A 26,589-nucleotide genomic window follows, 5' to 3' on the forward strand; every position below is an offset into this window, starting at 1 on the left:
TGTGAGCCACCATGTGGTTGCTGGGATTTGAACTCTGGACCTTCGGAAGAGCAGTCGGGTGCTCTTACCCACTGAGCCATCTCACCAGCCCCGAGAACAGACTTCTAAAAGCTGTCTTCTGACCTCTACCCATGCTGCTGTGGCACATGCGCACACACACCAATACACCTCCTCTCCCCAATCAATTAATTAATCAATCAATGTAATAAGAAATTGAAATATCTCTGTTAATTACCCAACTTCGTTTTTACTTGTTGCAAACTGTCACACTTGAGGAAACAAGTTTGCCATACTAGCAGCCTTAGGGTTGGTTTAGTTAGGAAAATAGAGACCCAGGACTCTCCTTGGGTCCTGGTAGCTGCCTAGATACAAATGACCTTAAGCTCTCAAGCAGTTCCAACCCTGTTATGCCTCACCATCAAACAGCTTCAGCAGCCAGCTTTCAGCACGCACCATCTGTGTTTTTGTGGTGCGTTCTCTGTCGTAAAAATCTTGCAACATGTCAAGAGCGTCCCGGGCACGGACAGTATCGTGGATAAATAGCGCATCATTGTAGCGTCGCAAATGCAGCGCATACACCCGCTGTTCCTGGAGCCCAGCCTCTGCCGCTGCGGGAAAGAGGTGCAGGGTCAATTTGGAGGCTCTTCCATCCCCCAAAGGTCCACCCAGACAGAAACTCCGCCCCTTAAGGCTCCGCCCCCAAACACCCCGCCTAGACAGGCTCGCAAGCTGCCCCTCTCACCATCCTTGCACAACTGTACCACTTGCTGCTCATACATCTGGGTCCCAAATTGTTGCTTCAAGTCAGGCATCTCTAGTTGTTGGTGGATTTGGTTCATAAGCTTTTTTAGCAAGTCCCCAAAAGGATCCTGAACAAGAAGAAGTGAGGGGATGGGGGATTCCCACACTCATGGGAGGGTTAAGGATTAAGTAGGACTCAGTGCACTTCCTTGAGAGTGAGAACTTCAAAGGCTTGGGTGTGAGGCATCCTGGCTGGAGACAGGGATCAGATCCCTGTATGCAGCTTCTATTGTCTCACCTATGTCTATACCTTTGCCTTGTGGCCTGGGCACAGTGATGCCGAGAGCCCTGGGTTAGCCCTGTCATTACAGACATCAGTGAGTGTCAGTACTAAGGATGCGAACTGGTCCAGCCTCAACACCAAGCATCCCCTTGCTTCGTGGCTTGACAGTACCATGAGCCAATCTGAACAGTAGGCTATGGACTTGGGCTATGGGTGCCTCAAAGCACAGATAAGGTAGGTTGGAGCAACAGAGGCATAGGCAAGGGGCCTGAAGTAACAAGAATCGGGGAAGGTGGAGTCAGGGCCCGTGCCTAGGTGTTCTAACTCGGCACCAGACCCCAAGCCTGCCCTGTGGCCCCTCACACACCTGTGCGCGCCTTTGGCAGAGGTCATACTGCTTGCAGGGCTTTGGGTTATGCATCAGCAGCTGGGAGTAGCAATTCTTTGGCGACATGATGTGGCACGTATCCAAATTCGCACAAAGCTAGAGGCAACAGAAAGGCATCATGGAAAGAGGAGTCAGGCAGAATTTGAGGGAGGCGGGGTCCTGGCTACGGACAGAAAAGCCTGAGGCAGGGCCACTCCACTGGAAGTTAGGATTCATTTCAAAAAGTCTGAAGTGAGCCGGGTGTGGTGGCGCACGCCTTTAATCCCAGCACTTGGGAGGCAGAGGCAGGCGGATTTCTGAGTTCGAGGCCAGCCTGGTCCACAAGGTGAGTTCCAAGACAGCCAAGGCTACACAGAGAAACCCTGTCTCAAAAAAAAAAAAAAGTCTAAAGTGCATCCCGTGACTGATACTCTCACATTGATGAGCAAGAGGAACTTAGATTCAAATGACCATGAAGAAACAATTGAATATCAGCAAAGAGGGCTGGAGAGATGACTCAGAGGTTAAGAGCACTGGTTGATTGCTGCTCTTCCAGAGATCCTGAGTTTAAGTCTCAGCAACCACATGGTGGTTCATGACCATCTCTAATGAGATCTGGTGCCCTCTTCTGGCCTGTAGGCATACCTGCAGGCAGAATGCTGTAGGCATGATAAATCTTGAAAGAACGAAAGAAAAAGCAGTTCCCATTTTCATAGTTCCCAGGTCAAACAGCTTCCAGTTTATAGCACGAACGAACTCCAAAAATAATTAAAACTAGCTCTATGACAGAGTAGTGGGGATGGCTAGGGGAGACTGTGACAATGACAGGGCTGATCACTGAATGGTGAAAAGGAATCTGATGGAGGTTCAAAAGCAAGGGCATTTCCAGGCCAAAGGAATAGTAGTAAGTTCAAAGGGTCCCACAAGCCTCATATGCTCAAGGTAGCGGAAGAGACCAGCATAGCCACAGTATGAAGAATATATTTAGTAGGACTGGGAGGTAAGACAAGCAAAGATCTATGGTGGGAGGGGCTCAGCTGACCTGTAGGATGTGATCAATGGCCCCTTGGAGCTTGGTGGCCCCTCCAGTGCCTGGGGAGGCTGTGAGACCCAGGACCTGGGGGAGGGGCTCTTCCTTCTTCAGCTTCTGTTCTAGGTACCGGCTCAAGATGGTGTTGTAGACGGTGTCCTTGTGGGTGTGGTGACACTCGTCCACCACAATCAACGAGAATTCTGGGGACACATGAGAGACAGTGGACGGCTGCCGCTGGTGCTTCTTTCTCACAGCACTTTCGTGAAGTCCTCATTCTTCTCTGAAGAGTTCCTCTTCCCTTCCCTACTTTAGGCTGGGTCCCAGACAGGGAGCAGGGAGGAATGAGAGCAAGGCTGGGCTAGAGGAAGGGGGCTTGCTTGCCCGGGAGCCCGTCCTGTGAGCAGGTCGCGGCTTTCCCCCTCACCTCTGAGCTCTACGTGTTCATCCTCCTCAGAGCTGTTGAGTGCCAACTGTAACAACTCTGCCGTGCAGATGAGCAGGTCGTGGCTCCGAGCCATCAGGCCAAAGCCAGCTCGGGATCCCATGTCCCCACTCAGGGTTGTTACGGTCCAGTGTTTATCCAGCATGCGCCTGAACTCCTCAGCGTGCTGGTTCACCAGGTGTACCTTGGAGTCAAGAGGAATGAAGAGAACCTGGATTGGGGTGGGGGTGGGAAATGGCAGTTGTTGGGAGTTGGGGTGGGGGAAGCTGGGAGGCGCAAGATGTCAGGACACGGTTCAGGAACCAGCCATCTCCTGAACCCAGGAGAGGAGACCTGGCAGAGCGGTCATCTAGAAGAGATGAGCTAAGAGACCCCACTTCAGGAAGGGCAGACCACTCACCCTATTGACCAGTACCACCACCTTGCCTCTGTCTACCGTCTCTAGATGCCTCTTGGCCACAAAGGCAGCTGCCCGGGTCTTCCCAGCACCCGTGGGCAGCCATATAATGATATTCTTGCCCTCCAGAGCAGGTAAGATCACTTCCCACTGGTAGGGTCGCAGCTCCATTCTGGAATGGCAGAGAGATCAGAACACGTACTGTCCCCTTCCTCCCAGCCAGCCCACTAAGCTGCAGAGGCTGTTCTTAGCCAAGAACTCGTAGATACCGACCTGGAGCCTGCACTGGCCAGGATTAGGATGGGGTTTGGAAATGAATAGCAGCAGACTAGCCTGGTCTCTGCGGAGGCTTCTGGAGCTCTAGAAATGAAACTGAAACAAGGGGAGGAGCCAGCCAGAGCTGGAGCCCAACCCAGCCATCAAAAAAAAAAAAAAAAAAAATCGAAGACTGGCAAGGGAGATGCTGACAGGAATAGGCTGTCACTGCTCCTGGGTTCTCTATTTCCTCATCTGTTTTCAGTTGGCAGTAACACTGCCCATCTGGGCTGAGCTTAAGGCCTGGAGGTGCTGACCTTGGCTGCCTGTTTCCTGGACCAGGAGTCAGGAAATAGGCAGGCATTAAGGACAAGCTCTTAGTTTCCCTTTGCAGGGGAGACAGGCTGGAAGTTATTGAAGCAGAGGAGGTGAGGGATGGCCGTCAGCCAGGTTCATCACCCCACTATATATTGCAGGGGTCAGTGGCACCAGTGTAGCCTGAAGTTAGGCTTTCAGGTTAGAAGAGTCAGGACTAGAGAAGCAAAGGTCAGCCTGCTAAGTCTGAAGCCGGACCCCCCCCCCCCAAAAAACAATCACACAGGGGAAAAAAAAAGCTTTATTGTTCCCTCCGAGGGATTAATGCCAAGGAATGAATGGTCCTCCTGCCCCCAATCCTGGGGGGACAGATAGACAACAGTGTAGGATGAGCCAAGGCCCCTCATGGTTCCTCCGGTCTGGGCTGTTTCCATGTGAAGCCTACTCACTGAATAGTCCTGGCCCTGGGAAACAGGCATGGATGGGGACCAGGCTCAGGATGCTCAGCCTGCATGGCTCTATAAGGACCAACAGTTCATGCCCTGGCCACCAGACATTTTACAAGGGGCTGGCCCCAGACCAGACATCTCCCCGAGGTGGGATGCAAGGAAGGTGGAAAGAGAGCTGCTGGCTTGGGAGTGAGTGCCTGCTGGCCTGAAAGTCTGTAAGATCTGGGGTCCCTGGCTGGAGTTCCTCCAGCTGAGTCCAGGAGAGGGGGCCGGGAGCACCCAAACGGATCTGAGGAGATGGAGGTGGATGTTGCGGATCCCAGCTGGGGGCTACTTGTCGATGAGCCCTCCCTCTTTGAGCTTGAAGTAGAAGAACTTCTCCAGGGCACTGGCGCAGCGACAGTATTCGCTGTCTGGGGGATTGTACTCCCGGCAGTTGGCAATGACCCGCTGCAGGTCAGCGACGAAGAGCTTCCGGGTCACGTAGTAGCGACTGCGCAACCGTTCTGTCATGGTCTTCAGGTCTGGGTCACGAGAGAGAAGGCACATGACTTTAAGAGGTGAAGGGCTATCACTGGGGCTGCCCACCATGGTGGGTTGCCTGACTCAGCGCAGACAGGAGTCGGGCTACCCTGTCAGACTGGGGGCTCAGGCTGGGGAGTGAGTACAAGGGTCCTCACCAATGGGGAAACGGATAACCTCGTAGTAGTCAGGAGCCTCTGACTTCTTCACAGGTTCCATGAAGGGCCAGGCACTGGGGTGTGACTAGAGAGAACAGAGGAGCTGAGGACAGGCCCAGTGTTCACTGCCCAACCGAAGACGGCCACCCACTTCAGTTACCGACAAGAGGACCTTGGCCTCCCACCTTGATCTGAGCCAGCAGGTTTTTGAGGGTCGTATACAGCTGATCAGGGTCCTTAAGCTCCTTGCTGGAAATGACAGAAACCAAGGCTGCGGTCTGGGTCCTTCTTGCCCTACCACACACACACACACACACACACACACACGCACGCACGCACGCACGCACGCACGCACGCACGCACGCACGCACGCACGCACGCACGCACGCATGCCTCCATTCCTGAGGTCACTCCCCCTTGACTGAATGGACACTTACCCCTTCTCCTTTCCCAGTGGCTTCCAGCCTGTCTCTCCTGCAGAGGGGGAGAAAGCATCCCTCAGAATGCCTGCCCATGCCCTGAGAATGCCCCCCTGCCCTCTCAGCCAAGGCCCCTGCTCACGAATGCCAGGGACGCTCTCCACCGGGATCTGCCTCACTCCCTCTTTGAAGCAGCTGAGTCCAGGGTAGACCTTGCGGATCTGTGCCTGTTTGCGCTCAATCAACTTCTTGATGATCTGAGGAAGCGAGGGTCTGAGGGGGCCAACTCAGGCCCAGTCACCCCCAAGACCATGGTCAGTAAATGGTAACATTTACTTTTGGCTTTTTCTAAGAGGCAGGGCAGGAACCTAAAACCTGGCCTGTCTCTGCCACTCATAGACATACACACCTCTTTCTGTTTCTTGATGATGTGGGACAGCTCTGTGTAGGGGATGCGGGGATTCAGCTCACACTCCATCAGCGTCGCTCCTTCATAGTCCTTGATGTAGCCCAGATAGCGGCTCTTGGGCACCTTGATGTCTTTGGAGAAGCCCTAGATGCAGTGGAGAGTTAACACAGTCCATCAGCAAGGACTCGCTAACGTTCACAGCCACTTCTCCAGGATTGACTGAGAAGACAGCACATAGTGCGTCTCTTCCTGTATCTCTGAACATCAGGGTAGCAGTGTGAGAACCGTCCCTGCCCCTGCAAAAGCTGCAGGCCAGCTGCTCCTCACCTCTTGCCATCCCCCAAAGGACCTTCCAATCCCTGGCCTTGTTCTTCACTGGGTGGCAAAGGTAGGGAGAAGACAGAAAGGGGTGGGCCCTTTCTCACTGGTGCCAGGGGACTCTACTACTGGATGCTGCACACACAAATCAGGGCCCCAGGCAGCAGGTATGAGCCTGGTGAGACCAAGGCTTACCTGCTTTTTGAAGTAGCCAATGGCGTACTCGTCAGCATAGGTGAGAAAGTAGAGGATGCTGTGTTTGATGTGGTATTCCTTTAGGTGGTTCATCAGGTGGGTGCCATAGCCCTGTGGGGAAGATGGAACAGGGTGGAAAGGAGATGGGGAAGCCAAGGCAGAGAGGACAGGTGGCTATCAGAGGATCAGTGTTTGTGGAGGGGGAGGGAAGGATTTCTAGGTGCTTGCTCAGGGCCAGACTCAGCACTTGAGTCTTCAAAGACCCATTTGACAGTTAGCCCACGACCAGGTATTAAAAGCCCCACTTCACAGGAAAAACAACACCAAAAAAACCCAAAAAAAATCCCTGAAAGCCAGTTACACAAAGAACAGTCTGAGGTCAGTGGACCACGGACGGATGCAGCAGAGGTGGGCTCCAACCCAACACCGCTGTTGGCCCCACACCTGGGGTTTTAGAATAAAGGGGGGGAGCAGAAAGGGGTCACAGAGGCCTGTTCATGTCAGGACACAAAACAGGAGAACGAAAAGCCCAAAAGTAGTTTGTTGTGAAAAAAGACAGAAGCTGGGACTATCAACTTCCCCAAGGTATGGAAATGTTCCTGTGAAGAAACCAAGGGTCACTTTAAAAGTGTGGTTGCCTTGGGGTAGAGCTCAGTTAGTACAACACCTGCTCAGAGTGCACAAAGACCTGGGTTCAATCCCTGGCAATGGATAAGACCTGGTGTGGTGGTACACACCTGTAACCCTAGCAATCTGGAGGCAAGGAGAAGTGGATCACAAGTCTAAGGTCCCTTGGATTACACAGGGTGCTTAAGGCTGGACTTGGCTACATGAGCCCTTCTCTGAACCAGTCCCTAAGGTTAACATAAAAATATTGATTGTTGGGAGTAGAACTCACTGGTAGAGCATTTGCCTAGTGTGCACAGGGCCCTGCATTCTATCCCAACATCAGAAAAGAACAAAACAAAACAAACAAAACAAAAATCACTGCTGCTTTGGGTACTTTTTCTTGTTTGTTTCCTCAGGACAGGGTTTCTCTGTGTAGCCCTGGCTGTCCTGGAACTCACACAGTAGACCAGGCTGGCCTTGAACGTGGAGAGATCCCTGTCTCTGCCTCTCAAGTGCTTGGATTAAAGGCATACACCACCATTGCCCAGCGTGGTACTTTTTTTTTTAAAACCAGTATTTTCTCAATGATCAGTTATCAAGATAAAGCTGCCACCCTGTGGGAGTATGTGGAAATGTCTGGTCGATACAAGAAGGGCTGGGGCACAGAGCAGCACCCTGCCATTTTGGCTGGCTTGGTCCATATTCAGAACGGGGTCGTGCCCAGGGGCACTGTGCTCACCTTGACCTGCTCATTTGAGGTAACGGCACAGAAGACGATTTCCGTGAAGCCCTGAGTGGGAAACATGCGGAAGCAAATGCCACCGATGACCCGCCCATCCTTGATCAAGGCCAGGGTCTTGTGCTTCCTAAGAGAGAGGGGACATGTCATGGAACTCACCTGTCCTCTCCTCGCTCCCCAGGTCCCTCAGCCCTGAAAGAGGGAAGTGTCATTAGGGATGAGAACAGAGGGCAGGAATGGAACCCTGAAAGGTGGAGCCCTGTTATTAAGAGAGTGTCCGGTGTAGTGGGATGGGAAGAGAAGCAGCTCAGGGGCTGAGGTCCTCCCTAGGGACTCACGGGTCAAAGACGAGGCGGGCGATATATTCCTTGGGCATTCGCGGCAGCTGGTGGGAAAAGACATTCTGCAGCCCCACGAGCCAGAGCAGCACGCGCCGGTTGGCCTTGGGCGTCAGGGAGTTGCCAATGACGTGGAACTCGATGATCCCTCGCCGTTCTTCCAGGCGAGCCGTCTCATCTCGAGCTGCGTTGGCCGAAAGCAGGCTTGTCTAGGCAGGAGAAGGTGCAAAGCAAGGGCCTTGGGGTGGGGTGGGGGTGGGGATCCCCTCCCCCACAGGTCGACAGACTGGGCTCCCTACCTCAGGCCCCAGCATGGCAGCGGGGTCAGTGATCGTCAGCATGACCTCATTGACCAGCTCCATGGGGATGTCCCCCATCACGCGGAGCCGCTTGGCATCCTCCAGGGTCAGGCTCTCGGGAAGCTTCCTCTTCTCCCCTGCTGGGGAGGATGACAGGGTCACCCCGGGGTAGCAGGAAATGTGGAGGCAAGGGTGAATGTGGGCCAGTGGTCAGTGGCCAAGTACCCACCTGGCATGGGCTCAGTCCCTGCGGAATCTAGGCTTAGGGAGCTGTTGCTGCCTCCACCCATGGAAGGACTGAAGATGGGTGTGCTGGGTACAACTGTTGCACTGACCGTGGCTGCAAGAGAGAGGAAATCAAGGATGGGGGCTTCAAGTGGAGGGTGTGGCGGAGAGGGCATGGCAGGGCCTTTAGAAGCATCCAGTCTGAGCCCCAAGGTATCTTCCCGTTGCTACCATACCCCACCACTATTATCCCAGAGGCAGCAGGCCAGGGCGGCCGAGCAGACCCTGTAGAGCTATTGTGCCACTTACCTGGCCGGGGCACCAGCTGTGTCCCCTCCGAAGGTGGCATGGTGAAGCCTGACTCCCAGATGGGAGAATTTGCCCCGTAGATCTCTTCCTCAAGCATGGACAGAAATCTGTAGGGAGGGTACAACTGTCCCACAACTCCAGCCTTCAATGAGGAGTTGCCTGGGCCAGACCCCAGAGGGATGAGAGGCCAGACAGACAGACCCTGTTCTCAGTGGGTGGGAGGAGACAGCAGCTTCTGCTGTCTGAGAAGGCTTAGTATGTTGAGTGGGGATCAGGTCCCCTTCTGCTCAGGATAGGACATAGCCAGGATTGAGACTGGAGACCCAATTCTGTCATGATGTGTGGCCAAGGAGAATGGGTCTGAGCGGATGCCATCCTATGCTGTGTGGCTAGGCAGGGCACCCACCCAGTCACCTGAATTGCCTTAGTCCCCTCTCTATCAGATTGGTCTAGAATGAGCCAATCTTGTCACCTCTTGTTCCCACATGCTTGTTCCCAGATTCAAATGGGAAGAAGATGTGGAACAACAGAGGCACAGAGATAGGTAATGGCTTCACTTCAAAAGTAAACTCTAAGCCGGGCGTGGTGGCGCACGCCTTTAATCTCAGCACTTGAGAGGCAGAGACAGGCAGATTTCTGAGTTCAAGGCCAGCCTGGTCTACAAAGTGAGTTCCAGGACAGCCAGGGCTATACAGAGAAACTCTGTCTGGAAAAAAACAAAAAAACAAACAAACAAAAAAAGGAAACTCTAGACTTCTCAGAGCACTGTGGTAGGAGGGGCTCTGGGGTGGTATCTACACACCCAGAGGAAACTATTAGTAACAATCTATCTATCAGGGGGCTGAAAGAGTGTAGCGTTAGCTTGGGCCATGTACCTGCCATCCCCAGACTAGCACATACTAGCAAGTAGCTTCTGGGCCATGGGCAAATCTGCCAGGTAGACACCCAGATCCCAGAAGGCCCATGGAGGGAGAGGAGGGACCAATCCAGGAAGCCTTCCTGGAAAAAAGGGGACAACAGCAAGGACATGAATTTGGGGTAAAATCCCAGGAGGCCAGACTGAGCCTTACTTGGGGAAGTGAGTGAGGATGAGGGTCCTCTTCTCAGGCACCAGTTTGTCCTTCTCCACCCGAAATTTTTCCAGTAGCTGCCGGCGGGTGACAGTGAAAATGGACCGCAGAAGGCTTCGGCCAAACACGTGGGTGGTCTCGTAGCGGGGGAGGCTGTCGCAGCTCTGGGGCACGTGGCAGTAACAGAGCCATCTGGGGGAGGTGGAGCGGCAGGTGAGGGTGGAGACCACCAGACTGGCTGTGCAAGCCTTCCCTGTAAGGCCCTGCCTGGGCTTACCTGGTATAATTGACTTTGTAGGTAGCGACATCCTCAGACTGGGACCGCTGCCGGAATTGAGCAGGGGTCTCCAGCTTCCAGTAGTTAAGGCAGAGCAGGAACATCTTTGAGAGCTCAAACATTGTCTGGCGCTCTCGGGGGGCCAGGTGGCTAAATTTGTACTGCACAAAGTTCAGTACACCCTGAGGAGTAAGGAGGGGACAAAATCAGGAGGAGGTGTGGACAGCCAACAGAGGCATGTCAAATAGGAGGGACTCTGTGAAGAGAACCTCTGACCCTTCCAACTTCCACACCCACTCTGAGGTCAGCAAACATCATGTCCCTTCCTCGAACCTCTCTCCTGTTCTCTGCTTGAGGAAATAAACCAGACTGTCCACCCTCTTAAGTCGCCTTTAATCCTGCTACATGCCCGTCCTACCTGTTCAATGTTAGGCTTCTCAAATGGGGGGCTGCCTAGAGACCCCTCCACCACTGGCCGTGTCATCTGCAGGATGCACTTCCGCAAGAGCTGTAAGGAAGAGGGATGGGGAAAAACAGGAGTAGCAGAGCTCAGAGAGCAGGATCCCCAACACACACCAAAGCTTCACCATCTTTACTCTGTGAGAACTCACCTTGAAGAGGTAGAAATAGACTTGTTTGGTGTCTGTGTCCTCTTCCTTGTGAACAGACATGAACAGATTTTCTACATCTACTACCATTCCCAAGAGCCGGTTAATCTCGTCCTCTGACACATTCTCCAGGTGGGACACATGGTCCGCTGCAAGATGGTTGCATTAGGGCTGGGAAGAACAGAAGAGCTCCACGGGGCTTGATTCCTGTACCTCCTCTGAACTAGCCAGAGACACACCCTTGATTCTCCAATTCTTGACAGACAGGGAGACCCAGTGTTCTCAGTTCTCCCATCAGCCCTTGGTAGCTCCCTGCTACCAAGGCAGATCTCCTTTTTTCCTTCCATGGGACATTCACATTTATTCCCTACCCAATATTTCCTTAGAAGGTTTCTGGTTTCTCTAAGAAGCTCTGTGGTACTTATGTCACCCTGTTCAAACAGGACCTGGCTCCTGCTCTCCGCCCCAGCTCCAAAGATGGTGCCTGCCTTACCCAAGGGGTGCTCACAGCTACGGCACAACTCGCTCAGGTTGGCAGCTGGCTGCTGGAGGTCCATGCGGGGTGCGGTGGGGGGCTTGGGGTTTTTCCAGCCATTACACTTGCAGGTTTCATTGGCCTGGAGGCGGAAGGATCAGTCCCCTGATGCTGACTGCATCCCAAGCGCAAGAGCGGCTCTATGGCTAGAGCTTCGCCCCCCATTCCCACCCCAGCCCTTGGATGCCCCAAGCCCCGCCCCTTTCGCCCTAGGCCCCGCCCCCACCTTGCAAGCTGAGAAGACCCCTAGTTTCTCAAGCTTCTTGGCACGCGGCAGACCCCGGACTTGCGCTTTCCTCTGGCTAGCGCGCTGCTGCTGGCTCAGGCCAGGTCGAGCCGGATCCCCCCCACTTCCTACCCCGGCCCCCCCAGTCCCTGTGCTCCCAGCTGGGGCTGCAGCTGGGGCAGGGGCTGGTGCCGGAGTCGGAGCCGGAGTGGAGGCTGAAGCCGGACTGGGCGCAGGAGTCGAAGTTGGGGCAGGGGCTGGGGACTGAAGGGGCCGGGACTGCGCTGCCGGGACCGGGTTTGGGGCCTGGGAAGGTTCCGCCATGGCCTCCCCCGCAGCGGAGCGGCGCCGCGCTCCCAGCCCTAGGGCCGCATGGGCAACCGGCGCACAGTGCGCAGGCGTCGCGGCCCCGGCGCACGATGGGAGTCGTAGTCTTCCTTTGCCGCTTCCCATCCTTTGGCCGTCCAGACTTTTCTTTTTTTTCTTGGTTCCAGACAACCAAATGTCGCTTGGTTGAGCATCCTAGGTTTGACCATTACTTCATTCTAATCTATTTTAAGCCATCCGAGATAGTGACAATTACTATCCTCTTGGGAACAAGAGGCATCCCAGAACACTGGCAGTCTGGAGGATTTGTGGATGCTGCCCTTTTAAAGTCCATAGGTGGAAGAACAGGCCTGGGCCTGAGGTTGGCTCCCACATTGCAAAAGTCTGCCCCATTGTGGCTGCCGGCTAAGGCTTGCAGCTACAATAGAGATGAAATGTAACATTAATTCTACTATTTGTACTGTGGTGTTCACACATATGAATCAACTTTAACAATCAGTTTTTGTCTTTTTGTTTTTCGAGACAGGGTTTCTCTGTGAAGCCCTGGCTGTCCTGGAACTCACTCTGTAGACCAGGCTGACCTCGAACTCAGAAATCCGCCTGTCTCTGCCTCCCAAGTGCTGGAATTAAAGGCATGCACCACCACTGCCCAGTGACAATCAGCTTTTTCTATACTTGGGTTGCTGTTAAACAGAAACGGTTTTATTTTCAAAAGAACAAAGAGACATAGTTGTGGGCTATGCTGCTGCTGAATGTGTGTTCATGCACGGGCATTTGTGTGTGTGTTGGGAGTGGGCAGGAAAGAGAGGTGGGGGGAGGGTGTGTGTGTGTGTGTGCTGAGAACTAAAGAACCAGAGAGACCAACACTGAAGATGCGGAGGGTAGGGGGTGGTCCCCACTTCTGGCTTGCCTAGCCAGTTTTGAAGCTAGAGAGGATTCCTGACCTCATACCCTTCCATCCCATTCCTTAGGGGGGGGGGGGGGGAGCCAGAGAAATAGACAGTTTCTTCCCATTGTAGAGGTAGACTGTGAAAGGTCAGGGATAGTTCTTCCTGGAAGATCAGGAAGGCCCCCTTTTTTTGGCTTAGTCCAGAGAACAATTTTCCTTGCCCCAGGCCCGATTCTTAAAAAGGCAGGGCCCCGGCAGGGCAGGGCAGAGCAAGCCAGACCTTTTTAACCCCGTTGCTCAATCCCATCAACTCCCAGGATGGAGCTGTAATCCCGCACATTCAGGTGATCCAGTTCCTTCACAGCGTCCTTCCTGCCCTCTGATGTGAGAGAAGGGTCCAGGGAGAAGCAGAAGCCGGTCCTGGACAAAAGCTGCACTGCTTGCAAGGAAGATAAGACAGAGCGACTAGAGCGTTTGCCCTTCTGGATGGGAAGAGTGGGCGGGCCCTTCCTCTTCGCACCCGCCCCGGATGGGGGGTTGGGGAGCCCTCGCGCCCTCAGGCAGCAGTTGCACTCTCGGATGCAGCGGGTAGGGAGCAGTTTCTCCACCGGGCAGTGCGAACCCGGGGAAAACCGGGTAGCTTCCCGATGTCCCAGCGTGGCCCTTGCTGAACGAAATCAAGTGGCCACTCTACCGGTGAGGCTGCTCAGGGATGAGGTGCAGGGCAATGGCTGTGAGCAACCAAGTTTCCAGATAAAGGTGGATGCCCAAGGTTTCGCTCCGGAGGACTTGGTGGTGCGGATAGACGGCCAGAATCTGACGGTGACCGGCCAGCGGCAACACGAGTCGAATGACCCGAGCAGGGGCCGCTACCGCATGGAGCAGAGTGTTCACCGACAAATGCAGCTCCCGTCGACCTTAGATCCTGCAGCCATGACCTGCAGCCTGACCCCCTCTGGCCATCTGTGGCTCAGGGGACAAAACAAGTGCCTACCTCCCCCTGAAGCTCAAACAGCCCAGTCCCAGAAACCCAGGAGGGGAGAGCCTAAGAGCTCCTTAAAAAACGAAAGTGTGAAGAAGCCTTAAAGTCTCTCAGTGTTCTTCCTGCGGGAGAAGAGTTGAAGCCCAAACAGACTAGGCCCTGAGACTCAGGAGGGGAGGCCCTAGGCACTCCAACCTACCCTAATGTATTAAACCGAGGTGTGCAACAGCCTTAAGTCCCTCTGCTTTTTTTCCTGAGGGTGAAGGGTTGGAGCTGTAGGGAGTGGGGTGACCAGGGGAGGCACCTCAAGGTGGTAGTAAGTACACCAATAATCAAGTTTCTGACCCTGAGAAAAACTAGGGGTGTGTATGGATTTAGCCAATAGCAATAGCTCCAGCAGGGAGCAGCAGAGAGCAGCTATTCAGAATGTTGAACCTGGCATGGAGGTGTCACGAAGGACAGAGGTAGTGATGGGCTGTAGCACCGGCCTTACGACCAGTACTCGGTGTTCCTCGTCAGGGAGAGGAGATATTAAAAAAAAAAAGGGTCTGAGTCCTAAATGTGGTCCTATCAAAAAACCCTCACAGGTCACTTCAGACACCAACAATCTTCAAATACAGGTTGCATATCCTTTAATGTAAGCTGAGGGGAGACAGATGTCAGCCCCAGGTCAGTCCTATCCTCTTCCACCATCAGAACTACTAACAACAGGGCTTCTTTCTTTTGGTTACCATGACCACTAGCATCCCCTCACACACAGGGAGTAGAGCCATTTAATGAGATTGGATGATTCATTTAAATTAACTTCAGGAAAAACAGAGGCTACGTATGGCCTGATCAGCTGCCAGAGAAGGACGAGGAAGACAAGCGTGAGGTCGATCGATCGGCTGACTATATTGACAAGATACTGATTGGTTACATGGTGAAGAAAACATACAATACAAAATACAGAAAAAGTTGGTTCCATCCCTCCCACTCCCCCCCCTTACCCACCCACCCCCAAATACTCATCATCGTGATTTGGTCAGAACAGGGCTCAGAGCCAGAGGTCAGAGTGACCAAGGGTGAGGGATCCTGGGCCATGGGTGTCCGGCTTGTCACAAATGATGCTTAAGTAATGCTGCGGTTTCTCTCCCAGCTGGGAGTCAGCTGGGGAGGAGGCTGCAGCCTGATTAACAGCTAGCTGAGGGAAGAGCAGCCTGTCCCTTCCCCAGCTCAGGGCCTGCCCACTGGCCCAGCCTAAGACGCTCCCAACAAGTTAGGATGTGGGTGCTCTTGCTGAGTCCGCTCTCCAGCAAGAAGGGAAGGAAGGGTGACTGCTCCAAGCCCTGTCCCCATGGATGAGGAGCACAGGAGCATGGCTACTACCAGCAAAGGGCAAGTGGGGGAGCAGGAGAAAGGGAACTGGGAAGAGCAGAAGATCATATATATTAAAAAAGTGACTTAAGACTTAAAATTGAATTAGTATTTGTACAGAAAGGTGCAGGTGGAATAACTCCCTCCGGCCTAGGATCAAAGTTATGGGGAGAATTCTTGATGGACCCTTCCCCTGCCCCCAGTGGTGGCCCGAGTTGTTAAGTGCGATTGGTTAGAGTAGATTCCAGTCGGGTCATTGTGGTGGAGGAGTGGGGGCAATGGCAGGTAAGGGGGCTCAGTTGCTGCAGCACTGGCTCCGGCTGGCTGGGTTGCTCTCCTGCAGATCCACACCTCTGGTTCGGCCTGGAGCCCCAGCCGCATTCTGGGGCTCATTCTTGGGAAGCTTCTTAGCTGTTAGGGAGAGAAGGGGAAATGTGTTTTGGGGTCACCCTAACACTCTCCCCTAATCACTGACAACCAGAATACTGGAGGGCTTGTGTGCCAGGTATACTGTGTGTCTCTAGAAACTGAAGCAGAGAACTTGCCCAAAACCAGAGTGACAACCGGCATTGCCAGAATTTGAACTCATAGACAGAAGGATTCCTGAGGCAAATGAGCTAAAGTCCTATGGGGGAAGAGATGGCAATGGAAGGCTCTGACATGGGCAGGGAGTATAACACTTAGACTGGTCCAGGCATTAGAAAGTTTTGCATCTGGGAGTCAGCTAGACAATTTTATCAGTTAATTTTATTTTAAAATTTTTTTATTTTAGGTATATGAGCACACTGTCACTGGCACACCAGAATCAGATCCAATGATTGTGAGCTAGGAATTGAACTCATGACCTCTGGAAGAACAGCCGGTGCTCTTAACTACTGAGCCATCTCTCCAGCTCAACTTTATAAGTTTAAATGGTAAAAATTCTGTTAGGGAAGATATCCCACAGACCCACTAGAGACTAGCACACAGGGTCCTGTTCTGCTCAGGGGAAGGACAGGGAGAGACAACTTACCTATTGCCATGAAAATTTCATTCACGTTCATTGCAGTCTTGGCAGACGTCTCCATGAACAGCAAGCTGTTGTCATCTGCATAGGCTTGTGCTTCCTGATTCAGGCATGTGAGGAAGAGAGTGGGAGGGGAACATGGCATATGGTAGGGCTAAGACCCAGGATAAGATCTTCCTTGGTCTCAGCCCTTATAAATCAAGAGACTGACTGGGCAAATGCAGGGGTATCGGGCTTAGGGTTCCCCTGTTCTGGGTTTCCCCAAAACACCAGCATCATCTGCTCTCCACTCACACGCTACACCTTGCAGTTCATAAATATTGGCAGATTCTTAATCAATAGCTTCCCTATGTCCTCTCTGTCTACTTGCTCTTCAAAATCACCAGGCGAAAGATCCTTCTGGAGAGAGATCTCCTGCACTATGCCTGCACATCTGGACAAAAGCATGAGCAGATGTGGATGCCACCTGCAGCACTGTCTCTAGTCCTCAGCGGTTATAAGCAATCCAGGAGGCCATCGAGTTAGGAACTGGCAAAAGATGAACTGAGGGGTGTGGAGGCTCATGATTGTAACCCCAGGAGAAACAAGAGGTTTAGGAGTTCAAGGCCAGCAGCCTGAGCTACATACTACATGAGATACTTCCTGCTCCCCACCCCTACAAACATAGGACACTGTAACATATAGTACATGTGGTACACAGCATATTCCCATCCATGATGTAAAGTAAAAGATATGTACATTTTTGGGAAAGCCAAAACCAGGGAATTCTGGGTAAGAGAGGCTGAGTTTCTAGGATTAAAGACACTAAACTCATTCTCTAGGCCTTGTTGGAGTAATTGAAGTTTACATGCATGCATGGCCTAAAAAAGTACTGCTTCAGTCCATTTGGCTTACAAAGCAAATGTGCAGAAATATTACCTATCCACCCACCTCCCACAACACAAAGACAATTCCTTTATGGCCTGTGCTTGAGTCCTGAGAGGACAGCAGATGAGAGCTGCCACTGCCTGCCACCTTCCAGGGCCCAGGCAGCCTGGGGAGGCCTCCCTTACGCAGCCAATGCGCCCTTCCCCAAGTTCTGTCACTTTACCTGAAACTCCACAGCTCTCTTGCTGGCCAGGTCTGCTTTGTTCCCCGCTAGTGCAATGACGATGTTGGGGCTGGCCTGCCTCTGTAACTCCTTCACCCAATTCTTAGCCCGTGCAAATGTATCCTGAGGAGACAGGATCGAAATGTCAAAGGGACAGAGGAAATAGTCTACTCAGGGTTACTCAGTTGCAAATGAAAACTGGTATAGCCACAGGCATTTGAAACATCACCCCTAAAGATTCTTATGATCTTTTTCCAGTCAACAGGAAATCCTCCCATACACCCCCCCCCCAACAGAAGGCTGAGTGGTCTGAAGTGAGGTTGTTTGTTTGTTTGTTTTTAAGATTTATTTCATCTATGTGAGTACATTGTCTCTGTCTTCAGACACTCTAGAAGAGGGCATCGGATCCCATTACAGATGGTTGTGAGCCACCAAGTGGTTGCTGAGAATTGAACTCAGGACCTCTGGAAGAGCTGTCAGTGCTCTTTACTGCGGAGCCATCTCTCCAGCCCCCAAAATGAGGTTTTGATAACCCAGTTCTTGGGGATTTACAGAAATGAAGGACAAAGAGAAAAGAAGGAAAGTCTTTACTGTGTTGGTGATGTCATAGACCACAATGGCTGCTTGGGCCCCCCGATAGTACATTGGGGCCAGGCTGTGATAGCGCTCTTGGCCAGCTGTGTCCCAGATCTCAAACTTGACCGTTGTATCGTCTAAGCAGACAGTCTGTGTGAGGAAAGCCGCTGCAAGAGAAAAGGTGGTGTCATTAGGCAAGGAAGAACTGGGAACCACCCTGACTTATTCTTGCTTGTTGCTTCTGGCATGTAGAAGCCTGTCCACACGGGGCAGGTGGGGCTTGTGCTCCTGTGTGTTGTCTGGGAAGTGCCTGCACTTGAGCCATTTCAGAGCCATCCTGCAAAGCACAGCAGGGGCTAGAAAGGGGAGGCATGGGGGAGGGAGGGGACCCTGATGCCAAGCCTGAAAAGGTAAAGACCTCATCCCCCTAGCCTTCCTTCCACCGCCCTTCACAGACCCATTTTAGTTCACAGGTGACTGTGACCTTCAGTTTCGGGAAGGCATTCTCTCTGGGAAATATACACTGTCACGCTGCCAGGCTGTGGCTGGGTGGCTGGCTTCCCAACCACCCCTGCCACCTCCAGGCACTCCAGCTAGCCACCATCCCCACTGTGACCCAGAATCGCTCCTGTATAGCCAGCCTGTGGTTTGAATACAGATGCCACCTGAGACAGGAATACTGCTGCCTAGAAATCTCCTACCAAGAGAACAGAGAAAGGACTCAAGTCCAAGGGTGGCTCTGGCCTCTTGAGGTTCACACTGACTACAGATGTGAGAGGCTAAGGCAAACATGCTTTGAAGGAGAATCCTGGAGCTGGGACAGACAGGTAGGCAGGTAGGGTTCCCCATACCCTGGACCCAGCAGAGGATTATGACAGTTCTGTGGGAAGCTGTTTTCCTGGTTACCACTCCTCCCCACCTCCCGCCCCCCCAGCCCACTGAGGAGCCTGGGCTGCCAACTCACTTCCCCCTCTCTAGCTCCTGACAGAGCTGAGGAGGCAGTGAGGAGACTGCTGACACGGCTCATTCTGTTCCCAGCTGCCTGGAAATCTCCTGCCGACCAAGAGAGCGGAGAAGAAGGATGACTCAAGTCCAAGGGTGGCCCTGGCCTCTTGAGGCTCACACTGACTACGGACGTGAGAGACTGAGTCAGTCCAGAGCTTATTCACATCCTAAATGCTGACCAATGGGGAATCAGAAAAAGAACAAAGGTCAGCAGCAGAGGAATGGACATATATATTGCCCTGTAGGAAAAGAAGACCTCAATCCACACAACTAATAAAGAGGCTAGACCAGAGCAGGAGGCCAGTTTTCAATCCCTAGGTAACTCTTAGAACTCTTGCTTTTTGGGACCAAGCATGAAGACTGACTGCTGGATTCAACTCCAGGGCCCATTGACAAAAAGGTGTTCCCAGGCCAGACAGATCTGGTTTCTGCGTGCGCAGCCTTCCTCCAGACCCCTCTGGCCTAACTCGCTTTGCTCACTCACCTCCAATTGTGCTCTCCTGGTACTCGTGGAACTGCCCCTTGACAAAGCGGAGGACCAGGCTGGATTTGCCCACGGCAGACTCGCCCAAGAGGACCAGCTTAAACTGACAGATCTTGTTGCCAGCAGCTGGTCCATTGGGTCGTGCTGCACCTCCTCGACCCGCCATGGCGCGCTGCTCTGTAGTAGTACCAGTGAGCGTGGAGGTGGGGCCGGTGCTATGCAAAGAGGCACTTAATGGAAAGGGAGGCCTCCAACTGCAGGGAGAAATCAGAAGTAAGGAGTTAGAACGCGACTGTCAACAGGTGCCTCCCTGAGGACCTGGGTAACTGCTCTTGCCGCTAGACTTCCAGCCCTTTCCACAGGGTTGAACAGCAAGTCTTCCCTAGACTGAACTATACTCTTTCCTGTAGAGTGGTACCAAGCAAAGTGGCTTCTCAATATTGGGCTCATGGGTCCTAAGCAAACACTCAGACTTCCTTCTCTCAAAAACATAAATTCACTTACAAAATCCAAGAGAGGAATAAATGCCAGCATGAGTCACTAGGCTCGCTGGGCTCCACCTTCTCCCCCCCAAAAAAGGGCCCAGGAAGACAACTAGGATTTAGGTCATCAAACAATAAGATTGTAGTCTATGCTCACAAGCCTACTCTGCGCAGGAGCAGTGTGTGGGGAGGTGGGTGAAGCACAGCAGGTCCTGGCAGCCAGCTCCTCAGATAAGGTGCTTATGGGCACTCAGAGACCAAGGCCTGGCCAGTTCGAGTTGTTATCAGAATGACCAGGCTTGTACCACACAGTAGAACGACTGACTGACTTTCCTGGCTTTCTGAGGCTGAACTGTGTATACCAGAATCAAAGCAATGCCCCCTGGCTCTTCCTCAGCTTCTTTCCCCAGTCTTCTCATTTTAGATGGGCCTGCAGTCTCACACACATTAAAAAACAAACCACACAGAAAACCAAACATGCTCTGAGGCCGGAGCTCTGCCCCCAGTCTCTGCTGCCAGCTCTCCCTTTTAAATAGAGACCTAGCTTCCATTCTCTGCTGGCAAAGGAAGGGGTGACACAAAGAAAGCTGAGGGGGAGGGCGGGGGTGGTTGGAGGCAAACATGACACTGAGACCCACACCCTTAGCAACTGGTGGTCCAGCCCTGTGGATCCCACTCAGCTGCAGAAACTCAAACTTTTTGGAAGCTTCCAAACTGCACAGAAGGATGAGAAGCCTCTAGAGGACATACCAAAAGACACAGAGCACACATAGGGAGAGAGCTGGCCTGCCTGCCCCTGAACAGGAGGAGTATATATCCCTACGGTCCAGGAACAGGAGCATGATGAACAGAGGCCTGGGGGAAGAAGCTCTGTGCCCCTGCAAGAAGCTGACAGCAAAGGGCCTGCTTTGTTCAGCCTCAAATCCTTTTGCACATCCAGAATCTCCCAGCAACTCATTTAAAAAGTGAGCTTCAGGAAGAATGACTCACTAACCAGGAGCAACGGTTTCCTTTCTGGGCAGCACCAAAGGAAAAAAGCTTTGAAATGGGGGCCACCTCTTCCCCAAAAGTACAAGGAAGGAAGTGGGGGTTGCAATCTTCAATCTGATTACTAACCAGAAATGTCATTTAGACATGGCATAGGTAAGATGCTTTCTCATTCACCCAGACAGGGAAGACGAGGCCTGTGCAGTCTCACTGGGAGAGCTTCCTCACAATGCCTATGCATGTTCTAGGCACTCAGAGGACTTACTTCAGGAAGTCAGTCTGAAAGACAGAGCCAGCACTCATGCAGAACTGCACTATTATCTCTTTGGAGCTTTAACATAACCTTCCATTTTTACAGATATAACTTGACAGTAGTAAGTGCCCAGGTCAAGGCCATTCAGTATACAAGTGACAGAGCTGGGATGTAACTTGGGTTCCTACACAGGAGCTCATTTGTTATCAGGCTGTTCTCCCTGCTGGGGAAGAACAATGAGGGCCATGCCCACCCTTGGTGTTGGTTTTGAGTGGCTGCAGCAGTTCCACTGGCTCAGCAAGGTCCGGACCTGGCAAAAGTGACCCTGATACACAGTGGAATTTACAAGTTGGTGATTACCCCGAGTGCACATGACACAGGGCAGACGTCAGCTCAAGCACAAGAAGTATGAAGGAGTGGGGTAGGGAACAGACAAGCAAAACCCTGGCTGCAAGAAACCACAGCAGGTGTGGAAAAGAGACAACTACTGGCACGGGCAGCAACCTTCTTGCCCCTACAAGTCGAAAGCCAAGTGTCGTCCCTATGGAACCCATAGCCCTGTAAACCTGCCCAGCCAGAATGTGATCTGCTTCTTCTCATTCTTCTTCTTTTTTAAGCCAGAAAGGGAGAAAATGAGTTCTCACCAACAATTCTCAACCTTATCTGTATGTGGAAGCCATCTGTGGGGCTGGCCGGGAGTGCTCATCCAGGCTCAGACCAGAGCCAGCCAACTCTCTACAAGTACCACTGAGATACAAACAGGGCTTGAGCAGCTAGCATGAAGCAAACAAAGCCCAGCTTGAGGCGCCAGGAGTGTGACTATCTCACGGCATTCCTGGGTTACCTCACACAAGCCACCTGAGCTAAGTCAAACCAGGACAATTAGTGACAAGGCGCATCAGGGTTAATGCCAGTGTGTCTGCCCAGAGTGTAGCACCTTCTCCACAGACTGGTAAGCAGGCCCTGGCTTTGCTAGTACACTGAGCAAGTTCTACCCAGTTGGCCTAAACTGGCTGCTGAAAGGTCCTTCTGTCCCCCTGGCCCTGCCTCTAGGAACCCCCGAGCAGGTGCTCACAGCCCTTTTTATGGTCTACTGCCTCGAGGCTTTCCTGGCCCCAAGAAGGGATCACATGAGCAGAAGTGTCTGACCTTTTCAACCAATAAAGCACCAAGCAAGACAATTTTTGTCATTAAGTAATGCAGCGATAAGAGCATGTCTGAAACAGGTAAAGGCCTCACCCAGGTTCTCAGGAAGGTTTACACCGTCTACTCCCAAGGCTAGAAAACCAGAAGATATACCCCTGGTGGGTGGTAAAAGTGAATTAATTCATGTCCTGTGCTGTCCTGCCTCCTGGTATGAGTGTGTATAGCATATGTGTGTGTGTGTAGCATGTGTATGTGACATATGTATATGCACGCATGGTGTATATGGGTGTGGTATATGTATATGTGTGTGTGCTGTACGTATATGTGTGTGTAACAGGCTATTTTCCTCCCAGCCCCAAGTTCCCCAGGGATAACAACCAAGACTCAAAATATATCTACAAATACCTAGGCCATATAGCTAATAATTTAAAATAATCCATTTATACCAATCTACATTCTGTCACATGCCTAGTTACCTCTACTCAAGGACCAAATATCTCCTCCTCATGTTTCTCTGGTGACTCTTCCCATGCCAGGCTCTGTCCCAGAATTCTGCCTACTGGATGCCCCACCTTCTATTCTATCCTTTCCTATAGGCCATAAGTTTTTTAATTGACAGATGATGCACCCATATAATACACAAGATATTCTCTCTACATGTGCATGTGGTGTGTGTGTGGTATATGTATGTACAGTGTATGTATATGTATGTTATGTATGTGTGGTGTATGTATATGTATGCATGGTGTTTGTGTATGGGTTTATGTAGTAGATTGGTGTATGTGTGTATGTATAGGCGTAATATTTTGTGTAATGTGTAAAGGTTGTGTTGTTCAAACGCTGATTTCTCTGCTCTCATATCTTGTTTCAATCCAAACACAGCACTGTAATGCTTAGGTCCAGAATCTGTCTCAAATTTGTATAAACAATTCTTACAATTTATTCTCAGCCTTGTCAATAAATGCTGATCACGCAACAGTTGGGCAAGAAACTTCCACTAAGCCAAGGGAAGAGAGGAAAGGAAGAGTTTGGAGTTTGGGGAGAGAAGGAAGGGGCCTGAGAAGACATCATGGAAGAAACATCTAAAGCAGAGAGCTAAATCCGTAAGTATTAACTGGGATCATGGCTGGTAGGTAGGCAAATTTGCATAGGAGTTATTTATAAATCAATATTACCCAGCTATTGAAATATAGCTTGAAATAAATCTTGGCTTCTCTGTATTGTTTTTGAAGACTAGCAAAGGTAAAGAAATACAGCTGCCAGATTAATTCACTGTTAACATTTATATTAAGTTAATTAATTTTACATGTGTGTATAGTGCGTGTATGCATGTGTGGTGTACATATATGTGTGCAAGGAACCTTTCCTCCTGAACTCGTAGCAAAGATATTCCATATTTTAAGTCAAGTAGCAGAATAAGTTTAAGTTGTTTGGAGTAAAGAAATCAAGTCCTTAAGAGCTAGGCACCAACAAAGTTGCCCGTAGGGTGAGTAACAATCTTTTCTCCTGAATGTTTGGCAATGGTGAAACTTCAGGCCCATGACAAAGGACTCCCTCAAGACCCATTCCCAGCCCTCCAATAAGAATCCTGGTTCACTCACAGACCATCAAGAGTGAGCACCGCCAGGCGTGGTGGCGCACGCCTTTAGTCCCAGCACTCGGGAGGCAGAGGCAGGCGAATTTCTGAGTTCGAGGCCAGCCTGGTCTACAGAGTGAGTTCCAGGACAGCCAGGGCTACACAGAGAAACCCTGTCTCAAAAAAATTAAAAAAAAAAAAAAAAAAAAGAGTGAACACCAACCCCAACTTCATGCCTTTCATGGAAAGGCAGCATGTGGAAGGACCTGGGGAAACACCATATTTAGTATGTCTTTTCCCAATAGCACACAAGAAGCTCAGGGCCCTGGACACTACAGCTCTGTGCACAGGCCAAGAATGGACAAGAAACAGGACAATCAGGACATCGCTCTTCATTGTTGCTGTACTCTGGGTGCCTCAGGTCTGTGGCCACTTTTCTCATCAGAATCAACATTAGACCATCTACATCAGAATCTCTGGAGGTAGAGTCTAGAACTCAAGGCTTTAAAATCAGCTCCTCAGAGGCAGAGGCATAGGGAGCTGTGTAAGGTTAGAGGCCAGCTAGGACTACAGAGTGAGACCCTGTCTCAAAGAAGCAAACAGAAGTAGCTGACTGACACACCTGAGCTCCAGCTGAGAAGGGAAGGCAGACAAATCCATACTGAGCATACATGAGCAACCACCGAGTGGGGCAGGGCCTCACTTTTCTAAGCTGAAGCCTTCAAGACGCCAAGGGCTGTGGCAATATCGTCCCTTCTCAGTCCCTGTGAGGAATGTTCATGCTTCTTTTCTCTACTCCATACCCGGACTTCACACTGCTGTCCTTCCTGGTAAAAGGTCTAGCAATTCCAGCTGGTGGGTGTCTCTGGTGCTTCCTGTTTGCTTTAGAGACTTCCTCTCGCTGCAAGTGAGCACAGCCTGAATAGGGAGCAGATTAGAGAAACCGGACTGTAGGCCAGGGGTGGGTGGAGATGCAGTCACTTAAGGTTAGCTGCTGAGGACGGGTGGGGACAGGACTAAGAAATGGCTCTGCCCAGCACTCTAGGGAGGTGGTCTAGCCAGAGACTTGAGCTTGAGAAGGCAGAGCCACTCCTGAAACTTACTAGTTAAAGAGAATGGTGTACTGGCCTGAGCAGAAGTCATTAGGTTCAAAGGCTAAGGGAGCCAGTATCAAAAGGTAGCCAAACAGAGCCAAGGACTGATACAGAGGCCTCAGGGCACTGAGGTGAGGACTGGCCCACAGTCTCAGAAGAGGGATCTTTCTTCCCAGGGAAACTACTACTAAGACACACTTGGGCCCAGCGCAGTCTGAGAGAACTGCTAAGCTGCAGAGCTAGAGGCAACAGCAGCAGCCTGGAGTCTCCTATCCCCTGTCCTGACCTCAGCAAAATCAGGTTAGGGCTCAGAGAGGGGTACTGGACCCAGCTCCAGTCAGCTGGTTAGTTTTGTAATCTTGGCCAAGTTATACAAGTGGTCATTCTCAGCTTCAGTTCCTTATCTACAAAATGTATTATTTAATGTTAATTGCATTGGGTTTCTGTAAAGGTTAAGTAAACACAGAGTATCCGACATAGAATTAAGAGGAAGGTAAGGTTCCAAGTGGCATGCTTATTAAACTACAGGCTAGTTACTTAATTAACTCTGACTCCTTGTTTGCCAGAACTAAAAAGGCCATATCGGCCTAACTATGTCAATTACAGAGGTAAGGTGTAGTGACTTGCCCAGGGACACACAGCAAGGTGATGGCAGAGCCCAAACTCATGTAACTTAGGAAAGGTTCCCCTATCAGAGATGGAAGAAAAAACAAAATTATCAACATAGTCACATCTACTAAGCATAACAAGTTAAAGAGCTGGTTTTCTTTTTCCATCCTTCCTTTCATTTTGTTTTGTTTTGTTTTGTTTTCCAAGACAGGGTTTCTCTGTGTAGCCCTGGCTATCTTGGAGCTCACTCTTTAAACCAGGCTGGCCTCGAACTCAGAGATCCATTTGCCTCTGCCTCCTGAGTGCTGGGATTAAAGACTGCCCAGTAGGAGTTGGTTTTCAATGTTTTTTTTTTTTTTTTTTTTTTTTTTGTTACTGCAATTTTTTTTTCATTTCCAATTTTTTTTTTTTTTTTTTTTTTTTCAATTTATTTATCATGGGTGTATGTACCATCACGTGTACATAGAGGTCAGAGAACAACTTTCAGGAGTGGGTTCTGGGGACTGAATTCAGGCCATCAGACTTGGTAACAACATGTTGTACCATCTCCACAGCCCCCAAGTATGCTTCAACAAAACAATGGCTGTAGGCAGGAAAACACTTTTTTAAATTAGCTAAAATTTTAGCTAATCATAAACTTAAATAAGCACATGAACTTCTTTGTATCTGAAAGTTACAAGGTAATAAACAAAATACTAATGGTATGGAATTTGCATAAAACAATGAAAAATTAAAGATTAGAAATGGGCATACTGACAGACACCATTAATCCTTGCACTTAGAAGGCAGAGGTAGGTGGATTTCTACGAATTTGAGGCCAGCCTCATCTACATAGTGAGTTCCAGGACTACATGTTGAAACCAAAAATAAAAAACAAAACAAAATATATACAGAACCAGTTACCTCTCTTGCATATAAGCCATTTTTATCTTTCTCTAGTAAGACTCAGAACAACACGACAAAAAAGTTGCCTAAATTGGAAAACAATCAAGAAAACAAACATACCCAAATGTCAATAAGGGACAGGATGAGCTTCTGTATACAAATATAATTTGTTCAATATATGTTAAACCTATGTTTATTGCCTAGACTTACTTAACAATGGGCTAAAGAATTGTGACACTGGGGCTGGAGAGATGGCTCAGCGATTAAGAGCACTGACTGCTCTTCCGAAGGCCCTGAGTTCAAA

At 50.9% G+C, this 26,589-nt stretch overlaps 4 protein-coding genes across 6 annotated transcripts in view; 1 reads left to right on the plus strand and 3 right to left on the minus strand.

The window, feature by feature from the left end:
* Dhx58 (DExH-box helicase 58) overlaps positions 1 to 3,615 on the minus strand; it is an 11,068-nt gene extending 7,453 nt beyond the window's left edge. Inside the window, exons 1-7 of one of the 2 annotated variants that reach the window (XM_021176597.2) lie at positions 3,537 to 3,615; positions 3,267 to 3,435; positions 2,849 to 3,050; positions 2,434 to 2,624; positions 1,392 to 1,508; positions 743 to 869; positions 417 to 608 (exon numbers count right to left, since the gene is read on the minus strand). In XM_021176597.2, the coding sequence (XP_021032256.1) occupies positions 417 to 608; positions 743 to 869; positions 1,392 to 1,508; positions 2,434 to 2,624; positions 2,849 to 3,050; positions 3,267 to 3,434 (997 nt within the window). In that variant the 5' untranslated portion in view covers position 3,435; positions 3,537 to 3,615. Of the gene's footprint in view, positions 1 to 416; positions 609 to 742; positions 870 to 1,391; positions 1,509 to 2,433; positions 2,625 to 2,848; positions 3,078 to 3,266; positions 3,436 to 3,536 lie in introns of both variants that reach the window. The other variant, XM_029484186.1, reaches the window with a different exon arrangement.
* A 501-nt stretch (positions 3,616 to 4,116) lies between these two features.
* On the minus strand, positions 4,117 to 11,919 carry Kat2a (lysine acetyltransferase 2A). Of its 2 annotated transcripts, none has more exons than XM_021175620.1 (18): positions 11,539 to 11,919; positions 11,271 to 11,394; positions 10,781 to 10,926; positions 10,588 to 10,677; positions 10,170 to 10,351; positions 9,893 to 10,084; positions 8,823 to 8,929; positions 8,518 to 8,628; positions 8,289 to 8,425; positions 7,990 to 8,198; positions 7,652 to 7,778; positions 6,304 to 6,414; positions 5,791 to 5,934; positions 5,524 to 5,638; positions 5,400 to 5,436; positions 5,148 to 5,211; positions 4,963 to 5,047; positions 4,117 to 4,806 (listed from the first exon to the last, which is right to left on the minus strand). In XM_021175620.1, the coding sequence occupies exons 1-18, from the start codon at positions 11,860 to 11,862 to the stop codon at positions 4,613 to 4,615; spliced, it is 2,499 nt and encodes an 832-aa protein (XP_021031279.1). In that variant the 5' UTR covers positions 11,863 to 11,919; the 3' UTR covers positions 4,117 to 4,612. The 2 variants fall into 2 exon arrangements, with proteins under 2 accessions (XP_021031279.1, XP_021031278.1); XM_021175619.1 differs by having other exon boundaries at positions 8,289 to 8,428.
* Positions 11,920 to 13,318: 1,399 nt separating this feature from the next.
* Hspb9 (heat shock protein family B (small) member 9) lies at positions 13,319 to 13,966 on the plus strand. Its single transcript, XM_021178108.2, has one exon. The coding sequence runs from the start codon at positions 13,334 to 13,336 to the stop codon at positions 13,838 to 13,840; it is 507 nt and encodes a 168-aa protein (XP_021033767.2). The 5' UTR covers positions 13,319 to 13,333; the 3' UTR covers positions 13,841 to 13,966.
* Positions 13,967 to 14,351: 385 nt separating this feature from the next.
* Positions 14,352 to 26,589, minus strand: part of Rab5c (RAB5C, member RAS oncogene family) — a 23,153-nt gene continuing 10,915 nt past the window's right edge. The window contains exons 2-6 of the mRNA XM_021177575.2: positions 19,254 to 19,507; positions 17,780 to 17,931; positions 17,189 to 17,311; positions 16,105 to 16,198; positions 14,352 to 15,503 (exon numbers count right to left, since the gene is read on the minus strand). Of these exons, the coding sequence (XP_021033234.1) occupies positions 15,388 to 15,503; positions 16,105 to 16,198; positions 17,189 to 17,311; positions 17,780 to 17,931; positions 19,254 to 19,419 (651 nt within the window). The 5' untranslated portion in view covers positions 19,420 to 19,507 and the 3' untranslated portion in view covers positions 14,352 to 15,387. The remainder of the gene's footprint in view (positions 15,504 to 16,104; positions 16,199 to 17,188; positions 17,312 to 17,779; positions 17,932 to 19,253; positions 19,508 to 26,589) is intronic.

The sequence above is a fragment of the Mus caroli genome, chromosome 11 (genome assembly GCF_900094665.2).
Source record: "Mus caroli chromosome 11, CAROLI_EIJ_v1.1, whole genome shotgun sequence".
NCBI lineage: Eukaryota > Metazoa > Chordata > Mammalia > Rodentia > Muridae > Mus > Mus caroli.

Coding starts and splice junctions, on each gene's coding strand:
- Kat2a (XM_021175619.1), bottom strand. CDS start 11,862: ATGGCGGAACCTTCCCAGGCCCCAAACCCGGTCCCGGCAGCGCAGTCC. Junction 11,395..11,538: donor GGGTCTTCTCAGCTTGCAAG/GTGGGGGCGGGG, acceptor TTCCGCCTCCAG/GCCAATGAAACCTGCAAGTG. Junction 10,085..10,169: donor TACAAAGTCAATTATACCAG/GTAAGCCCAGGC, acceptor CACCTCCCCCAG/ATGGCTCTGTTACTGCCACG.
- Hspb9 (XM_021178108.2), top strand. CDS start 13,334: ATGCAGCGGGTAGGGAGCAGTTTCTCCACCGGGCAGTGCGAACCCGGG.